This window comes from Chelon labrosus (genome assembly GCF_963514085.1).
Source record: "Chelon labrosus genome assembly, chromosome: 2".
Lineage (NCBI taxonomy): Eukaryota > Metazoa > Chordata > Actinopteri > Mugiliformes > Mugilidae > Chelon > Chelon labrosus.
Genome location: NC_140338.1, coordinates 26,819,523 through 26,840,443, shown reverse-complemented (window position 1 = coordinate 26,840,443; position 20,921 = coordinate 26,819,523). Strand labels below are relative to the sequence as shown.

Genomic DNA, 20,921 nt, shown 5'->3' with positions numbered 1-20,921 from the left:
CCCGGCGGGCTAACAAAGATAAACAATCCATACTGAAGGTTAAGAAACAGTTAAAACTTAGTAACAATCAAAAGTAAATTCCTCTTTAACATTACTTATTCTCTAAATTATGATATAGCCTAGATAAAAGCTTTAGACAAAAAGTTGGAACACATCTGTTATTATCTATATTAGTCTTGTTCCAACAATGATTGTGGTGTAATACAAGAATGATGCTACTTGTTTTTTAGTCAAATCTAAATTTTATTTAGATCTCAAATTCTAAATAAACTTATTTTAATTATGACGTTGTATGGAAGTTTTTTTCATAATATATTTCAAAATTTTCAGATAAATAATAATAATGATGATAACAATTATACTTTTTAATTACACAATGCAGACAAACTGTTCCATTTTAAAACATGTTTATTGGTCATATACAAAATAAAGTAAGCTGTTTATCAACAAACGTACAGTATATACATCAATAAATTAAAAGATGCATCGGACCGATGATGAAACAGTTAATTTCATGATTACCAATACCTTGTCATCATCACTATCTACAAATTGCAAAAAAAGTACAATAATTTAGTCGAAGATAAATACTTACAAAGACTGTCACATTTTAAGTATTTTCCCATAGAAAGTACTGTCATAGAATAATTTATTACACCCCATACAGAAATATTACAAAACACAGATTTTCCTATTACAAGGGCTTTTCTCAATAGGTTACGCCATATTCACACAAACTCACTACTTTTCTACAGCTTTAAACTGACCATTATATACTTTTAAACACAAAAGTATCCCAGCTCCCTTGGTGGTTTGAAAAAATAAAAAAAATGTCTTCATGAGTAAAAAGCAAAGAGGGAGACTGTCACAACAAAAAGTTCAAATAAGTGACGTGATACCTGATTATTTGTATGTGGGCAGGGGCAGCAAAGGGTAAGAGACGGCAGCAGAAGATAGGGTAACTTGGGAGGCAAAACAAACATTATTATTGATGAAAACACCAAACAAACGATCAAAGGAATCCTCGGTTCATTTGCTCTCATCGATCCAGATCAGTGGTGGGTGAAAGGGCTTTTAGAGCCCAGTGGCGTGATTCACTACACAGGGAAACAACCGGATGACTACATACCGATTGGCCGAGGAGAAAGATAAGGAGTTAATGATTTGCATGTTCTAGAAGAATTGGGTGTTTTGAGTAAGGGCTTGGCAGGCTGCTGAGTTAACCTGCGGACACTTTGTGAATAGGGACAAGCCGAGAAATGGGAAATGGGTCTTATCAGATGTGTCTCCACATCTCTTCATGTGCCTCTGTAAAATATTTATAGATGTGGTTCGAGTAGGAGTGGTTGCTCGGGTTTGTGATGAAATGTCTTATCAATAAAGGAGGTTATGACCCCTGCACAGGCAGAGGAAAATAAGGTCAGCATGTCTTAAAGCTCATAAACTCTGTTATGAAAAGCCACCGAGCCGCCCTGTCTGATAATCACTGAAGGTCGGTGTTGTCGGCTGACCGTGTCTGCTGAGTGAGAATCAGGATTAAACTTCTGTAATGTTTAACCTCATTTGCTTAGAGATCTGACACGCCGCTTCACACTACAAGAAATTCAAGTCTGGAAGACAAAAGTTCTTCAGCTCGACTGGAGGCCTTGCGTGAAAAGCTACATTATTTTTTTGCATTCCCTCCTCTTCTCAGTTGGAAATGGATAAAAAAGTCTTGGATGTTTTCACAGTTAAGAGTTAAGTGAAACTGGGTAAAAGTAAAGTAAGCCACAACACATTAGCCAAATTTAAACAGAGGCAAACCGGCACTGGCGTTTATACCCAAGTATAAAATGCTAAACACTGTATATTAGCTCTTTAACCTTGTCACATCACACTGTACCTGCAATTATAAAACGGACAACTTGACAAAACGACTACAATAGCATCACTGCTCCTGTGCGGCAGGAGTTCTAATTTTGCCCTACACAGTTTGCATAATTAGATATGTCTATTTAACAGCAGCCACCATGTTGACACATTTACACAGTATGCATCCTTTTTAAACTAGAGGAGCATAAAAATACAGAGTAGGATAGACCATATTGTTTGACAGTGGCACATACAGTTGTACAGTTTGACACAACCTAGTCTTAACACAAGCCGTGTTTCTTCCTATTTTATACCACATGACCACAAGCACCACACAGGACTTGCCAGTGAAAAAACAGAAAACCAAAGATATCATTCAACAAGGAAATGTATAAACAGACAGGAAGCAACAGAGTGATAGAGAGAAAGAACGTGTTTTAAAAATCAAATCATGGCATTTAGCCCGTGCAAAACAGGCCTTTTTAAAAAAATATAGATGAAATACATAAATTAAACAGGTATATAACCGAAGTTTCCTCGTAGCTGCATACTATTCAGCATATTCCTGTGACAAGTCCTTTTTTTCATCTGACATTTGAAACTCTCTGGTTTCACACTTGACTGAAAGTGGTTATCAATGCAGAGATTATGGAGAAATAATATTTTTAAATCTCAAAATCATTTATCTCCCTATGCCTTTGTTCCCCCGTTTGAATTCTGGTTATATTCTGTACAGATGACAACACAGCCTACGAATCCTAGTAACTGCACAGCAGTAGACTCCATTTTTCTTCACACTGGAGAATTAGCAGTTCAGGTAAACGGCTGCACGAGTAAGTAATGTTTTCATTATTGTAAATTGTTTTCATTTCTGTAAATGATTCCTTTAAATCGGACGACTGTACTCAAAGATAAATCTCACTATCTGACGGATACATAGGAGAATTGTGTTTGTTCACTTCATGAAAACACCATATACAATAACAAATGTTATTTCACTTCCCTGACACTTCCAGAACAGTTCAAAAACAAATACGATATTAAATATACATAACTACAGAAAATGTACACAGCAAAAACAAAATGTCTTTATCACACACTACAAAAATAAGTTATTGGAGTGGGTGTGATGCAGCCAGAAAGGCCTGTAGTTGAGTTTCACATCCCCGTTACCTTGCCAGATGACCTGAATACACATTACCATGAAGCCTGTGAGGTCAACCAAACACTTCCTCATCTCATCGGTCATTTCATCCACAATAACGGGCCTTGAACGTATCGAGGACCAAAATAAAGGCCTGCTCAGAAATACCTAAAATGGGTCAGCCAAAGTGAACTTTTTCAGATTCGTAAGTGCAGTTTTAACAAATGAACCGACACGTCTGCGGTGCTGCAGTTGACTGATGGGGCCGGGAGGACAAAGATTTTATGATTAGAGAAGAGGCGCAGTTACACACTGTGTCATCACCCTCTTCGGCCTGAAATCAAACACGGATCAAAGTCATATCCATGAAATAGTGAACATTATATTACCTCGTCACATACCTACACAGCACACCACACGCTAGTTCACGGTTACACACACGTGCCTAGTCACTAGAGAAAAAACAAAGCTATTCAGTAGTTAAGCCACTTTTGGTACAATTGCAAAATAGAGAGATACTGTATATCAAACAGATTTTGTTATACTTTTTTTTCTTTTTTTTCCTTTTTTACATGTCGTTACAAACAATGCAAAGATAATCGTCTTTATAAAATTCCAGACTCCACCGTACATAGACAAAGATTCTTCGAGTATAGCACACCACATAAGACTACTGTTATGGTAAAGCCCGTGTGAAATGACAGCCCATTTATGTGACTGGATATTCACAGAAACGTATCTGTGTTAATCAACTGCACCATCTCTAATCACATTTGCACTTGCAAAATGAGTTTTGTGGGTGAAAGCAAAAGGAATGCAACGTAAACAGCACTAATTTGAGGCAGAGATTTTTTGTTTTTGTTTAGTGCAGGTGTATTAATCTCTATTTTTGAACAGATATTTGGACTTTTTCTCCTGTTTTTCTTGAACCGCCAAGTCACATAAATGAGTGTTATCGGTATTATTAATCCTGATGGCTACTACACAGCTCATACAACAATGCACAGCGAGAGTTAAATGCTGTTACGACCTGATTCCTGATTGGTCAGTGTATGCTATTAAGCACAGGTATCAGCAAACACCTTCACTGAATCTCCACCATCCTTCCACCATTCCTCTTGACTTCGTCTTGATGCATATCATTAGGAGACCAAGGCACTTGCCCTTCCAAATTTCTTGAATAAACTTTTAAGCAAAACAAACAGAACTTTATCTTTGTTCTTCTCTGGCGTTCACCATTTCCACCATTTCCCTGAAAGTTCCCACATATTAAAACAATATAACTTGAACAACTTTTAGCTCCCTATTCTAAAGTTCTGTGTTAGGTTTTCCTTTTTGGTAAATATCAATTGCCTTTCCTCCCCCGCGAATCCAGGAAGTACTGTATGTAATAATGGAAGCCAGTTGGAATTGAAAAATGGAAGGACAGAGAAAGAACAGGGGAGAGAAAGCGAGACGTCGAAAGAGAAGAGACCGTAGAAAAAAATACAGCTAACTAAATATAGCAATACCAAAAACGAACACGCGTCACAGAATTTCACAGAATTCCTGATATATAACAATTCACACACAGAGAATACACCTTGGACCTCATGTGAATGACAACACAGTACAAAACAGTAGAAATACAGTTACCACCATTGTATAATATATATTTTTCTATAGTACCTTTCTGAAAAAGTTCTTGGCTAGGTGGAACAAGATGGGGCTTCTCTGCAGCCACTGAAATCAGCAGGTCACGTAAAGTTTTATCTGAATCCAATCCAACGACTAATCCATACTACAGGATGTTCTAATGTTTGTGTTGATGTCCATAATTTCAATGTGATACGTCTTAGTTTGGGCAAACAATCACTTCAAATCTACTGTGCAAATGTGTGACAGGGTTATTAGAGATGCCTACATCTACCAGAAGTTAAACTCCACAATGGAAACTTGACTGATTTGAGCATTTGTAATTTAAATTATTTTTTTCTTGAATACGACTATTTTTAAAATTTGACATTTCCAGGCTTTCAGTGACCATAGGAACCCTGTGTGTTTGTCCTGTGCTAAATGATCATGCGCTGACCAAGGGCTTGCATCTTTATAGACTCAACAATCCTCCTCTGCTTGCATCCTTTCCTTCATCTGCACTGATCTGAGACAGGAGACAGGAACATGCTGAGGCGATAGAAGTGCCCAGCTGTTTGAAGTCAGTGCAGGTGGAGGAGAGGGGGGCCAGCGGAGAAGGTGACTCCATCCTGACTCACCCTCATCTATCTTCCCTTCCCTCAAGACCGTGCATCGGTTTTTGACTTCACTATTGTAATCACGCTCGTCGCCGTCGCCACCTTCCCCGGTATGAGGGGACCAATGACCGATGACGCGACCCCTCCCCCTCCTCCTCCCCCTCCAGCCCTGACCCCAACCCCAACAGTGGGGCTCCGTGCCACAGTCCTGGCAAAGGTCTGTAACGCCTCGTACTTAGACCTCAGAGCGTCCAGCTCAACGCGCATCGAAGCATTCTCGTTGGCCAGTTTGTCCACCTCCTGCTGCAGCTGGGCCTTCTGCTTCTCCAGCTCCTCCTTCTGGGTGACTCGCTTCACTCGGCAGCTGGCGGCGTAGCCCCGGTTTTTCAGGGTGCGCCGTCGCTGCTTCAGCTGCAGGATCTCTTCTTTGGAGAGCCCTCGGAGGTGCTGGTTCAGCTCCCGCACCGACATGGTGACAAGTTCCTCGTCTGTGAGGCTGGTGCCATTCTCGCCTGGCTCACGCTTCACCTGGAGGAAACCAGAGGAAAAAGTGAGACGGAGACAGACCAACGTACCCAAACCTACCAACTGTTGAAGTGAATAACATTGATAGCTCTTGTAGGGAACAAACCACTAGAGTTGCAGTTTCAGAGATGCTCTGAGTTGGTCGTCTAACCATTACAGTCTGATTGTTGTCAAAGTCACTCAAATCATTGTTCATTTTTCCTGCTGCTAACAATGACTTTGAGGACACTCACCAACAGCTGCTGTGAAAACGTGTTAATCGGCGTTAATGACCAGTCAATGGTCATAATATTATGGCCAATCGTTGTATCACATGCATAGAATATGATGTAACAGATCCACTCGCTTACCTTCAAGGCCTTATTTCCTTTGTTAGTCGTCGTCATGCCACAAGAGCCTTGCTCTTCTGAACAGACCTAAGGACATGCGGGAGAGCACAAAATGTCAGCCAAGAAATATCACACAAAATCAACAGCATTAAAAAAACCCACAAGTGTGTTCGTGTACTTATTAAAAGTCTAATAACTGCAGATCAATACCTACCAAGACAAGTGGAGATATACCAAGTCTAAATCTGCCGTTGGGGCACAGTTGTGGGAGCATGTTAGAGATGATGCATCTGTATCAGATTCTATGAGTGAAAGTGACACATATTTTTCTCAGAATTTCCCTGACTTCCTGTTTCCTTGTGGTTACACTGATAGTGCCCACCACCTTTGTGTTGTTGAACTCTTATTGGTTGGCTTTAGGCCAATAGGAATGAAATGAGCGTGAAAGAAGAGGAAGTGGTAAAAGTTGAGGGAAGGACTCCAGGGGAAAACCAACTGTTAGGGCCCTCACACAGTACCGAAGAGAGGCACAACAACACAGCTACATTTACTAGGGATAAAAATGAAATCAAAGCAGATGAAATGATGCATTTGTACTTAGGTGGAAACAAGAGACAAAAGGATGGAGACGCATCCGCGTGAATCAGAATAGGAGAGAACGTAAAAGATGAGATCAGTCCTTAGAGCGCACAGCTCCACGGAGGAGCATCTCCACCGGCTCTCAATGAGATGCTTTGTGTGGTGTGTGGCTCTTGCTCTCATCTCTCAGACCTGTGTGTGTGCGTGTGTGTGTGTGTGTTGGATAAAGGGCAGCTATTGTTGCTGCTGCTGAGCGATCATCATGAGACCAGTCATGATGACTCAGCAGATTCCTGATCTCACTCTCTCGCCCCTCCCTCCCCTTCTCCTGCCACACAAATGTCTGCCGTCCTCTCTCACTTTTAACCCCCTTCCCTCCATATTAATGACCTCAACTACCCAAAATATCGCTGCAGGAAAACCTAGAGGGCACGAGAGGGGTCAATGAGAGAACGAGGTTGTGTGCGATTGGCTGTCGAAGCGCAGTGGTCCTCAAAGCATAAAAACCTGCTTCTCAGCCAAACCGGCGCACCTGATACTGCTGAATCAGAAGTTTAGTTAAACCAATTTGCTGATTAAAGACAGCCTGTTCTCTCAGCATATATATTTAAACTCTCTTAGGTATTTTACACTAGGGAAAGTTCAAACAAGTTCGGAAAATATTTTGCAACGATTTTTTTTAATAAAAAGCTCCTTCTTAAGGGGGAAAGTGATGACATTTAAGTGACACGAGGCAACACGTCTCGTTTCATCTTTATTCTTCTCTATCAAAAGACACGGCACTGTCAGCGAGCCTCCCCCACAATGCACCTCTGTCTGTCTGTCTGTGAGGCTGCGTGAGTGTTTGTGCCACAAATCCTACGGTTATAAATAGCTGTAGATCAAAGAAAAATGTACCGACAAGCACATGCAAGTAATCACGCATGCACACGAAAAACATGTGAAATGCACAGCAACTTTGTATAAAACAGAGAAGAGCATGAGAAAAGGAGGGTGACACATGAGGTTTCACGCTTAATGGGTGATGATCAGTGAGTTACACATGTTCTTTCATTTAATTGTGTGTGTATATATATATATATATATATATATATAAAGACCTGCTTCTCAATAAATAACATGGGCTCCTGCTCTCGAGCATTTTGTCGGGATGCAGCATCCCACAGCTGGAGGTGCATCCTCACACAAAAGATGGATCAAAGACACGAAGACTGAGGATGGCTGCTGGGGGTGGGGGTGGTACAAAGAGGGAGAACGAGAGAGAAAGCGAGGGGGGAGAGTGAAAACATAAGGGGGCAAAAAAAAAAGGAGTCTGTTTTCCTGGCAGGCACTGGTTTATTTCCCCTGTGTCCAAACCCCCCACCATCCATCTACATACAAACAAAAAAAGCATGCCGCCAAGCACATACACACACACGTGCACGTTGCCCTGCCGTCATGCCAGTGGGGCACAATAAAACCCACATATAAAACGGTTGACTGCAAGTACACAAATGTGCAAATGTAGCTCTTTAAAGAGCACAACAAAGCTTGTGGAGACACGCGAGGAAACTGGAGAACATACTGCACTTGAACGGCGCAGAGGCTTGATACCATATTAATATAAACACAATTAAAATCACTTTTAAAAAAAAAATGTGAGATTATTAGACCCAGGACCACCAAAGAGCTGTCTGACCAGAGTCAAAGAATCATCTTCAGCGATAAGAAGAACAAGAAGTTAAGATGCTCCCACAGAGCCACGATCCCAGCAACATCCAGTCAGACTGGGGTTACATGAAGAAGCAGAATACATTCAGACAAAATCCACAGAAGTCTTGTGACACGTTCTCCAAGACACGTGGAACAATCTACCGGCCAAGTCCCATAAAACTGTCAGTGAGCTCTTAAAGGCAAGATGTGCATGATTTGTTTGATCTGATCATAAATGAATCCAACTAAGCCACAGTTAAGATAAGGATCCTATCGCTACAACAAATCATTTTTATTACAGATAAATCTGCCAATTAATTGTTAACCATTCAAGTCTTATGTTGGGATGTTTATTGCCCTGACTTAGCTTCCAGTATCTCCATTAATATACTATCAACAGTGTAACACATTACAGCTTCATTTTAAAACTCATTAATTATTTGTTGAGTTTACGCTCTAAAAATGGAGTTAACCAACTGCTGCAAATTAAAGACACAGGTTGGATAACCTCTAGCTGTGCTATGAAGCAGTTTTAACGGGATCCAATGGACAGGTGGTAAACTAACAAGCTAAAGAACCATTGCAATGCAGCAGCAAACGGAGGAAGAAGGCTTGTACACATACAAAAATAAATCTGTTTTGAAGAAATTGATCCATTCAAGTTCATTTTGTTAGTGATGTGGTGACAAGAGTCCACCATACGATATTTAGTGCATTGTAGTGATGATAGGTGGAAAAACCTTTACTGAACAAAGTGGGTGGGTACCACGTTGAACAAATATCAACTCTGAGACGACGGCCGATGGCAGCGTCTGTTATGGTCGACTGACATTACACGCAAACAGAGTTCCTTTTATGTTTACTACAAGGAAGCACCAACTACATCATGGTATATATGTACTGCATGTTCTGGGACTGTCAGCCATGTGTAAGTCACCCAGGTTAAGGATCAACTGCTGAGCAAAGGTTTCACCATTCATCTTGGGTACACACACACACACACACACACACACACACACACACAGGGGCCAGAGGTGTCCTTCCCATAATGCTTGTGGGGTGATCGCTGCAGTGTGGTCAATGCCACAGCCACTGTTGCTACAACAGACAGCTTTTTTGCTGTGGCAGGCTGTATTTTTATGGAGCAACTGAAAGAACGCTGACGACTCAAGAGCGAAGCTGCTTACGGTTACAGTGGAGAGACAACACACACATACACACACAAACACAGAGGACGGGACACGGGGACGAGGATGGAGGAAGAGGTGAGAAGTGGCGGAGGGGAGTAAAATACGGTTGGATGACAAGAAAAGATAAGAAAGGAGAAAAAGAGGAATTGGGAAGATAGGAAGGTGAAGACAGTGGGTAAGAAAGGAGGAGAGGAGGATGGGGGGGGGGGGGGGGGGGGTGCTGGAGGTGGTGGAAGACTGGAAGAATGCTGACGTCTCCAGAGCTGATTAGCGTTACACAGAGACATCACACCCACAGCCAAGAAAAATGCTGAGTGTGGAGAGAGGACAGGGTGGGGGTGGTGGGGGGTGCAAATGACAAGGGAGAAAGAAGAGAAAAGAAAAAGAGTGGCGAATGAGTAGGAGGGGGAGGAGGAGAGGAGAAGGACAGGGGTGGGGATGGAGGGAGGAACGTAGACAAGGAGGAGTGGGACGGTGGGGAGGGCAGAGATGGAGGAAGAAGGAGAAGAAGAAGAAGAGGGGGGTGGGAGAGGGTGAAAATGCATCCTCAACACATTTGTAAGAGCTTAGCTGTTGAGAGAGGGGAGGGAGGGAGGACCACGGAGGGAGGAATGGATGGAGGGGGATTGGGGCAAAAAAAAAAAAAAAAAAAAAAAAGCCCTGAACTCAGCAACGACCACAACTAAAACCTCCAATTAGAAAAGTTCTGAAGCTGATCCAGTACAATGAAACCACTGCTGGCCATCCCTCTCACACCCAGCCTACAAAGAAATGCTTCACATCGTGTCTTGTTGACAAATATAGTCTCAAAAAGAGAGAAATAGTGTGGCAGAAGGTGAACGCAGTGATCACAGGGCTTATAAAGGTAGATTAAAGACACAGGAAACGGCACAAGAGTCCTTTCTCTTTGTGCAGCGAACAGGATGATGAACTCTGTGTGTGTGTGTGTGTGTGCGGTTGGCTTCAGACAGAGCTTTAATTAATCTTGTTTGAGAAAACCTTTGGCTCCGGTCAGCCACACACACACACACACACACACACACACACACAGGAATTTCTTAGAAGGAGACTTCCTACTTAAAAGCTGGTGGCATGCCGCACAGACGCGCACAAACAGGAAAAAGAAACGGCCAGATTAGTCGCTCCAAAAACAACCCAGGGGCTGGTGTGTGTGTGTGTGTGGGTGTATTCGCGCGTAAACAAGTCAGCATATAGAGGATGATCAAGAATAGATTGTGAGAGTCACAAGTCGTTAGTGATGCAGTGGCAAGACTCAGTTTATTGAATAATCCTAGCATAAAGTGTCTTAAACTGCGCCTTCTCCCTCAGGCAGCACTCTCTGAGCAATAACACAAAGGACGGGATGCGAGCGAGGCAGCAAAGACACACAGTAGGACACAGAGAAGACATGATGGAAAGACACAAAGGCAGCAAAACACTGAATTAAAACCTCAGAGCGCTACAAAACCCGGCTCCTTGGCTGCCGTCCACCTTGCCTTTGTTAAAAACCAGAGCGAGTAGCGCTCACGCTCATTGATCTGGTGTGGGCCGAGGGTGTTGAGGGAGTTGGTAAATAATTAAAGGCGAGCACTGTGTGGAGGCTAATTGAGAATTAGGAATCAGATCAGAGATAATGGCAACCTGTGTCGAGAGAAGAGGGGGAGATACAGGACCATGGAGAGAGGAGTGACGGAGGGAGAAAAGACACCAGCATTAGCTCTGTGTATGTTTGTGTGTGGAGAAAGAGCAGGAAGCTATTAACTGGGAGGTATGCCGAGCGTGAAATAAGCATGATAACACAGACAGAGAGAGGGGAGGAGAGGATAAGCAGAAAACACGAGGAAAAGACGAGCAAAAGAGCAAGAGTCTAACCTCTCATGTACATATTAAAAGGAGAGAGATCACTTTCACACTTTGTGAGTTCAAAAAGGGTAGGGTGTGTGTGCGTGCGTGTGGGTGTGTGTGTGCCTGTTTGTGAGACAAGTGTGTTATTAAAGGCGAGAAAAAGTCCTGGCGTCGACACGTTTTTCCCATTCCAGGTAGTAAGTCGGGGTGTGATGACAAATTTCCCAACACAAGCAAAAAAACTGCACTGTCAGGCAATTGAGCTCTGGCTCCTTTTTTTCATAAGTGCTTTTTTTTTTTTTTTTGGAAGAGAGAAAGCATGTAGTGTAGGTTAAGTTGGTTCTCTCTCTTTGTGCGAGACAAACAGAAAGCTGCCAGCGAGAGACGGAGATAAGTTGGTGAGTTTATTTCTTCCAGACGCCGAACATCCCCCTGGTCAGCAATACTAACTTCAGAGACAAAGAGAAAGTTGGAGCGCCGCAGCAAAGTACACAGCTCTGCAGAGATACATTCATCACTCTTGCTAACATTATAGAGTAATTGCACCGATCAGCCACAACATTACGACCACTTACAGGTGAAGTGAATAACATGGATTATCTAGTTTTCATGGCACCTGTCAGTGGCTGGGATGTATTAGGCAGCAAAAGGACATTTAGTCCTCAAAGTCGATACGCTAGAAACAAGAAAAATGGTTAAGTGGACAGATTTGAGCAACTCTGAGAAGGGAAAAATTGTGATGGCCAGACAACTGGGTCAGAGCATCTCTCAAACTGAACCTTTGTGGAGTGTTCCTGGGCTGCAATGGTACAAGGAAGAAAAAGACATGAACCAGTGTTGCTCAAACTGCTGAAAAAGTTCACGCTAGTCCTGGTAGAAAGGTGACAGATAGGAATTACAGCTTGCTTGTATGGAGCTGCATAGCCACAGACCAGTCAAGGTGACCATGCTGACCCCTGTCCTCTGCCAACAGAGCCTACAATAGACACATGAGGACCAGAACTGGACCACGAAGCAATGGAAGACCTGACCTGATGCGTCATGCTTTACATCATGTGGATGGCTGGTTGCGTGAGGGTCCCTTAGCTGGGGGACATTTGGCACCACTGTCGTAACCACAGGGGTGTGTTTGGTTTGCAACGACGTTCAAGTAATGCTACATATCAAAGTAACATCCACATAAATGTCCGAATCCAGGTTTCTCAGAGGAGCATTACATGGTAATGAGATCCTTAATGTTGCTCACTTCACTGGTTGGTGGTTGAGGCTTATCAATTTATGTAATCAGAAAGTTCTTAACAAATGTTTGACAAGAAAACACACAAGGGGAGCTGTGTTCATAGAGTTGCCATGGGGAGCGGCGGCATTTTGCTAAGAGACATTCCTGGTGACCATTTTAAGGTTTTCCATTTGGCGTCACTCATTTAAGATGGTATGATAGGCACTGTAGACACACAGGACTGTAGTATGTGGACATGTGCACATTCTTAACGCCAAGCACATAGCATTATACAGCTGTTTAAAGGAAGACATATGGTAGCAGCTACAGATATATACATATAAGTAAGTAATGCCTGATCTTCCTGCCTTCTCAGATATCTCGTCTCAGATATCTCATTTGGTTGAGATAAAGAAAAACAAAAGACCTTATTTTTCTCTTTCTTTTCACCAAGTCGACATGCTCAATTGGCTGACGTGCCGTTGAAACTGGCCCAACTAATGCCAATGGTGCAGGGCACACCGGAAAGACCAGAGCCAGAGACGCTCACAGACGGCCCGACACTGGAAAACGGCCGACCGTCAGCTTGGCTGGATAACAGACGCATCTGAAGATGTCGCACAGAGCCCAAAGAGGACATTACTCAACACTGTCAGTCAGTCAGTCACATTTCATCATTGTGAGGGTGATTGTGTTAAAAATGCACCCATTTCGATTGAGAGTAGATGAAAACCAGGTATGACTTAACAATTTCTCGGAAGTAATTTTAATGCCACAGGTGACGGCTACGAGCGGGCGCCACGTCTATGTTTCTTCCCTCTCTTTTTTGCTCTTTCGCACTGATCTACTGTGCGTGTGTGTTTTTTTTTTTTTTTTTTTAAAAGGTTCAGAAATTCATACCACAATCCCGGGATCGTCACACTGCAGTTAAAAAATGCGGCAAGTTGGCGCATAGAGATGATGCAACTGGTAGACAACCACTGGTATGGATACCCCTGTTACCAGGGCCTTGCATCTTCGCAGCTACACGCCATTCACAATATCTCAACATTGTGTGGAGTCTGTGTGTGTAGGAATGAATAACCTCAGCCCTCTGCAAAAAAAAAAAAACCCAAAAAGTCCCCTGAGGGAAAACATGTGAACTTAACTAATCAGAAGAGCAGCACTCGAGTTCAAAGACCATTTTCAGAACAGAAAGCTGGGTTCTGTAATTTAAGCAACTAAACTGAACATAAACTTGTTTTCCCATTTCCTAATCCTTTTGACTTCTCGTGTACGTTGCAATGGGATTTGTCTTGATTTCATACATTTTTTTTGGTTCTCAAGGAGGTTATGTAAATAAGGCGTCGAAGCACTTGTGGAGGGTGGGTACGTTAAACACAGACAGAGTCAAAATAACACAAGGACAAGCAGCACACTCACACGGAAGCAGGAAAAAAAAACAGTGGAGCACAGCAATGATTATGCACCAGATCTGCTTACACCATATTTCATCATTACTGTGGAGAAAAAACACTCAACTATTGATCTGCCCCACTGCTTCCTTTTCTCTGTCTCTCTCCCTCTCCCTCTCTCTCTCTTTCTGCTTCTCTCTCTGCTTCTCTCTCTGTCTCTCTCTCTCTCTCTCTCTCTCTCTCTCCCCGATTCCCTCTTTTATTCTTGCGTTTACATCGCTCATTTTACTTTTCTCTCACTCACGGAAATTTGCAAGCATAACAAGACTTTTCGGAAACGGATCCCAGTAGTAAACAAGATCATAAACATGCAGACGCTACTTAGAAATTATGTTCACAGACTCTCTCATATGAATACATACACAAACACACACACACACATCGACACACGCACGCACACACACTGGGGAAGGTGGACACAATAATGTGAACACCTGTGCAATCTAATGCAATCCAGTGCTATAGCCCTGCAATAAATGCTGCCTTGGTGCAGCTTCGTCTTAAACGCAACCCCAGAGCAGGGATGAATACAGAAGAAAAGCAACAATCCGCATACGCTCACTCGGTACACTATTGTGAAAACGAACGCATTCTAATATATATGTCGTGCACGAAATCTTTGCTTCATGAAGGATTTTCAGCATTAGTCTCAAATAACTGACAAAGCTGTTGATTCAAATGTGTTTTCATTTTGGAGGATGTGGTTAGTAGTACTACGGAATTGTTTTGTGTGTACCGAGACATGTTTCTATTTCGGTGGGCGAGGCTAAATAACAGAAACACTTTAATGTTTAATTCAATTCGGTATAACTGCACCACAAACTACATCCTCCAAAATGATCATGCAGTTGAATTTACACCTTTCAGACGTTTCAATATCAACTGAACTTTTATTAACAGTCATGAATCTAAGATTTAGTGCAGGACTATTATATTAAAATGCATTCAATTTCACTGTTGCACCTAATGAACAGGCAAGAGAGTGTATAATAACCATTTGGTATTGACCTTGATGTGTCAGTGAGATGCTAAGGAAAAAACCCTGTGGCATTTTAGAAAGGATAATGTAGAAAAACACTTAATAAGAATATAGTTTTTGGTATGTGTGTTAAAACTGAGGCACAGGTATTTTTCGGCACGGATATAAATTTTTTTGTCACACACGCAGATCAATTATTACCCTAAAACAACAAAAAACATAGATGACCTTTTAGTCGCATGTTTATCAACTTGGAAACTTGTGAAACCCAAACTTGTGTTTTAACACGATACTAATCTATTGCACTCTCACACATTTTTTCATTATTCAGTGTCCAAATTTCAAGTGGAAACTATTAAACCCAAAGATTTGAATATTGTTGTGACTAAGTAAGTAGAAAAAAATGCTCAGCTCAGAAGCTGAATATACATGTTACTGCTATATACATGAATTCATTTATTTCTTCCTCTTGAATATCTTCTCTCAATCCCCCCCATCCTTCCTTCAACGCACAGCTGAAAGAGGTGTTCTACAGCATTTCATCAGCTTGACCCCTGTACATGCAGGGAATCGAACCATTCCCTACGAGTACTCCCACACCTCCGTGGTAATACAGTGAAATGTTACACGCTTTAGGGCTTGGAGAGAGAAGCTTTGGTCAGATAGTGTGAAGGGATGGAGCCAAGTGCAAAATGTTGTAATGTCCAACTGAGTAAAATCACTTCCTTTCGCTACACATCTTCTGCCTACATCTGAAAAGTGCAGACACACACTGTTTTTAACCTTGCCATGCACACACTGAGCCCTACAGCGAGTAGATCTTAGCATCTTGTAGGTGTTTTATATCTCCTGCTCTTCTCACATGCACGCACAGCACACACGACAAGGCAAAGAAACTAGCTGTGGTAAGTAACAAGTGAAAACGCCATCTGTCAAGCGAGAGCGCGTTTGCTTCGCCTCAGCATTTTCAGGGGAATGCCTTGAAGACAAAAAGGTCCTTGTTCTCAATCTCTCCGCAAATCCCATCTCTCATTCTTCCTCCCTCTTCCTTCATCCCCCCTTGCACCGCGCGCCTTTGCCGCTCCGCCACCATCAGCAAAGTTGCACACATAAGCATTGGTCAGCGTTCAATTACCACGAACACCAGGGAAGGATGGGAAAGTACTTGACAGAGAAATGCACTTCAAGCACTGATTAAATACTGATACCAAGTATAAAAAGCTTAGCCCCTAGGTTGTGTGTGTGCGTACATGCACTGGGAAACGGAAATGGGAAATGTGTGTGTGTGTGTGTGTGTGTAAAAGAGAAAGACAGTAAGGGGGGGCCTCTTCTCTCCAATACTGATACAACTGTTTCATCATTATGACCCTCTATTACAGTACTTGCCAACTTGCTTACTACATACTTTTGATACACTCTGCAGAGTGCTGACTCTAACTAAAGCTGCTGATATGGAGTCATTAGGGGGTGAAGTTTCTGTTTTTCTTGTGCCCACAGAGCTTCCCTATTACTCTTCACTGTTTAAGAGTTGCTCATACAGTAGGTTGCTACCAGGCAGCAGATAATGGCCCATCCGCAAGAGATCAATCAGAGGATATTCTGTTGCAAGGCATTATAATAATAGTTCAGTGAGGTGCTTTCTTTTTTTAGCACTCAGCGCGGGTTCATTAACTGCAATGGCAATCAGTCAGCTTTCATTTTGTATATTTAATGATATTTATTTTTGTGTGAGATCAAGTCGGGACAATTTCACCTGCATTCACATCTTAGTTTAAAAATTAACTCCTACAATTACAGGGTGTATTTGGTCATTAATAGATCCTGGTCATGTGAAATTCAACTGGGCACCACCCACATATGTTCCTACTGAAAAACTAAACCTAAAGTCATTCACATCTGAGAAAGCTGTGGATTATGGTGAAACGTCTCCAAGAAACAAGTCCAGTAGCCTATACTATGACACAGATGACTGAGAAATTTCAGAGACATATTCTCCTTTCAAGGGAAAAGTTTTCCCCTCAAATATTTAATTGTAAACATAAATACATACTCACTTGCCAGTTCATTAGGTACACTAGTCAAAACGAATGCATGTTATTATACCAGTCCTGCACTAAATCTGAGCTTCATGACTGCTGCAGTGTTCAGTTTACACTGAGAAAGGTGTAAATTCAACTGGACGATCATTTTGGAGAATGCGGTTTTTGTGGTGCTGTTAAACTGGATTGAAAGAAACACTAAAGTGTTTCTGTTATTTAGCCTAGACCACCCACTACAAACCACAGCCTCCAAAACAAAAACACAGTTCTCTCAGTTATTTGAAACAAACCTTCATGAAGATACGATTTAGTACAGGTTTGTTTTATTAGAATATATTAGTTTTTATTAGTGTACCTAGTGAACTGGCAAGTGAGTGTAAATTTAAAAATATATGGGAAAAATATATGGAAAAAAATGGAAAGCTCTAACTACACAAAACAATGTTGTTTCAAAATATTAATGTATGAGACGAAATGCCTAAAAGGGCAACCCAAACAAGTCCAGATGCCTTTGTTTTTATTTATTTATTTTGACATGTTATAGTATTTTAGTAGCCTATTTATCCCTTATATATGAACAGATTTAGCGCTGGTGCCGTTTTAAAACGTCCGTCAGGAGCTCTAATTATCGCCACAAGCATCCACTACATGACCGGGCCTTTTTTTTTTGTCCAGAACCAATCCCCCCTCCAAATATAAACCGAGCTCTTCCTTCCCTCTCCCCAGACCTTTGTCCGCCCGCCTGCCGCCGGTGCCATGTTGCCATGGCTCCCTCATGCCTCCGCTCTGCTCGCGCAAACGTCGAGAAATAACAACGTTGTGATGAATCAGCATCTGAGCCGCGAGCCCAGCCGGTGTACACACACACAGAGACGCACACACAACCGGGGAGAACCGACACGTTCTTCGCCGACAAACACAAGCCGCTCACACCTTAAATAACCACCACTGTTGACAGACTGGTGAACCGGAGGCCTGTCGGAAGCGGCTGACACAAAGCAAATGTCAAAACAGCCGCTCCAGCAGCAGCGGCGCAGCCGGGAGACTCTCCGTAGCTAGCCGCTGGACGTCTGACAGCTACACCGACCCTCCAGGAGGGCAGCTGGAGGTGTTTTTTAATCTCACATTTCTCTTATTTCTCTCACACGGTCAACTAAATAAGCAGCGAGCGGAGTACACGCTGATATGAAACAAAATAAAACCCCAGCGTACTAAGCTAGCGTCTTACCTGAACAGACGGGGGGATATGTCCAGTTTGTGTCCCACCGCTTCGCTGTCGCTTCGCCGATCAAACCAGTGAGGTCGGTTAACGTTACTACCGTCTCTGGCTCCTCTTATCGCTCAACTTTCTTAATATATAGCTGTTTAGCAGCTTCAAACCAAGGGAATCCCCCCGGCCATACGATAGCACGGTTCTCTAATTCCGACACATGGCTTCTCTTCAGCTTGACAGCCGCACACAGCCGCCTGCCCCCCTTTGTCTGTGTTATTATGAAAGCACCGGTTGGTCGGTGGTGCGCGGCGGTTCGAGCGACCGACCCGGTCTCGATAAAAGCGAGTACCGAGACCCGGATAATAATGATGATGATGATTCAGCACTACCAGACTACTGCCCTTTAAACGACAGCGGCGGCGGCGGCGGCGGCAGCAGCGGCAGCGCACACCGGGACAAGCGGCAACATTAGCGCGGCCGCACTCGGCGCTGGCGGCGACCGTGCACACTCAGCAAAACAACAGCTCTACATTCAGCACTTTTTAAAAAGGATTTCGGTTCGGATTTCGACAAAGCTGACTCACCAGAAGTCAAACCGGCGCCTTTCGACCACCGCAGCTTCGAACCGTTCCTGCTCGCCGACTGTTTGGTCGAACCGGTGCGCAGAAGAGACAGACAGTTGGAGAAATGTTGTTTTTTCCGCTCACGCCTCCTCCTCGCAGGTCTCTAGATATATATCCACTCCTTCCTCGCTTGTTTTTAGTCTATGGTCGGAGGCGCCAGACGTCAAATGATGTTTGGATCACATGGTTTCATTCATGAAGGATCTACGCAGCCCGCATTTAAAGAGACACGAGACACTACTACAAAACACGCAGCGTGGAAAGTGTGACCAGACAGCTGTGCGCGTTTCTAAACTTGTTACAGCGCTCACATTTAAACCTCTGATCCGACAATGTGGCAAAGACCGATGCTGGGCCTGTCATTCTCAGCGGATTTAATGAGCTGTGTAGCCTATATTCATATGCCAAAACATTAGGTACACTAGTGAAAACAAATGCATTCTAATAAAACAGTCCCACGCTATAAATCCTAGATTCACGCCTGTTTTAATGTTCAGTTTTAAAACAGGGTAAGAAACGTGGTAAATCAACTACAGTTTGTGAACAATTAAAACAATTTTAAGGCACACAGGTTTGGTTGCTCTTTTCTACTTTGGAAAATAACATATAGTTCAATTTTTGCTGAATTTAGATAAAATATACGTTCTAAACCATGTCCTGCACTAAATCTTAGCTTCATGAAGTTTATGGTATTCAGCATTTGTTTAAAAAAGCAGAGAAAGATGCTGATGTTGATTCAATATATAAAGCAATAACAAAAACTAGATAGACAAAAAGATATCTATCTCATTTTTGCTATATTGCTGGGGAATAATGACCGTAGTTCTTTTTGATTTTGGTCTTTGTTCTTTTCCAAATAAACTAATTTAAACTCAAAAGTCGTAATTCAAATCAACATTTATCCAGACACAGCGTTAACCTAAGAGACACTCACTTTTCTTCTTGTGACTCATGAGGAGATTTATTTCACAACTTCTTCTTAAAGGAGGATGTGATATGGCAGTATCAGAAATGATGATTTCCTGACTCAGTTTCCAGAGAATAAACCCATCACCTGTATTGTTTTAGGACCAAACATTTTAACAGCACGACACCAGTCAATCAAAATTTGTTTAATATGCAATATTTAATTAACTTAGGCAGGTTATCTCTCAACATCGCGCTACTTTTCTCCTGCTCAGTAATGAGTTCAGAAGGCTCAAAGGACACACGATACCATAAACCTCTAGAAAGAGATAATGCACTTATCATTCACAACATAACTAAACTATTAGGACTCATGCACAGTTTGTCAATACCCATTTCCATTTCTGAGGAATTAATGACTTTGCATACAAGACAAGAAAGCACTCAGCCAATATGAGCAGCCTGTTTCCAGATAATGCCACTCTGTTTATAAGAAACAGCCCGTATTACATATTCATTGATTGGAGAAGCATTTGGGCATCCCCAGGCCTTTGACGAGCGCATCTCCGCCAGGCTGCTGAGAGTGGAGGTACCGTATGTATTTTTAAGAATATTCAAAATATACAGCAGGTTAGGTCATTATAGGATTAGGCTCAGAAGCCGCATGTTCCCATGTTAGTAATGAATACAAACCACATTGAAGAAATATGGAAACTTGACATCAGTGAAAAGTAACAAAGTCAGTTTTTGTAGTGTTATTATAGATTATTAATATGCAAATACACATGTTTCTACACAGACCGTGGTTGCAGACTGTGATTTGCATTATGTATTTTAAATTAATATTCATTACTTTGTTTGTGGTAATATGTTTTCGGTTGTACAGTAGAGTTTTGTTTTTGCATTTATTTATTTTTGTTAAAAAAAAATTGACCATGATTCCATTTAGATAAGCAACCAAAGGGGATAACATACCAGGGGGGTACTTGTTTAAGGCACCTCAGCTATGGACATAGTGGGGATGCCACATGAACATTTTGGTTGCAGCAACAAAAACTTTAAAAGGTTCCTGTGTAACTATTAATTATGCAATCAATTATTG

The 20,921-nt window shown here is 42.2% G+C and overlaps 1 protein-coding gene across 2 annotated transcripts; it reads right to left on the bottom strand.

Annotated features, from left to right (window-relative positions):
• Positions 1–367: 367 nt before the first annotated feature.
• On the bottom strand, positions 368–19,799 carry mafgb (v-maf avian musculoaponeurotic fibrosarcoma oncogene homolog Gb; the record flags this gene model as incomplete). 2 transcript variants are annotated; one of them, XM_084573099.1, is made up of 3 exons in its annotated part: positions 368–5,754; positions 6,102–6,167; positions 18,875–19,799. In XM_084573099.1, the coding sequence occupies 2 exons, from the start codon at positions 6,135–6,137 to the stop codon at positions 5,269–5,271; spliced, it is 522 nt and encodes a 173-aa protein (XP_084429225.1). In that variant the 3' UTR covers positions 368–5,268. The 2 variants fall into 2 exon arrangements, with proteins under 2 accessions (XP_084429225.1, XP_084429226.1); XM_084573100.1 differs by lacking the exon at positions 18,875–19,799 and adding an exon at positions 6,295–6,354.
• Between the last annotated feature and the right edge of the window lie 1,122 nt (positions 19,800–20,921).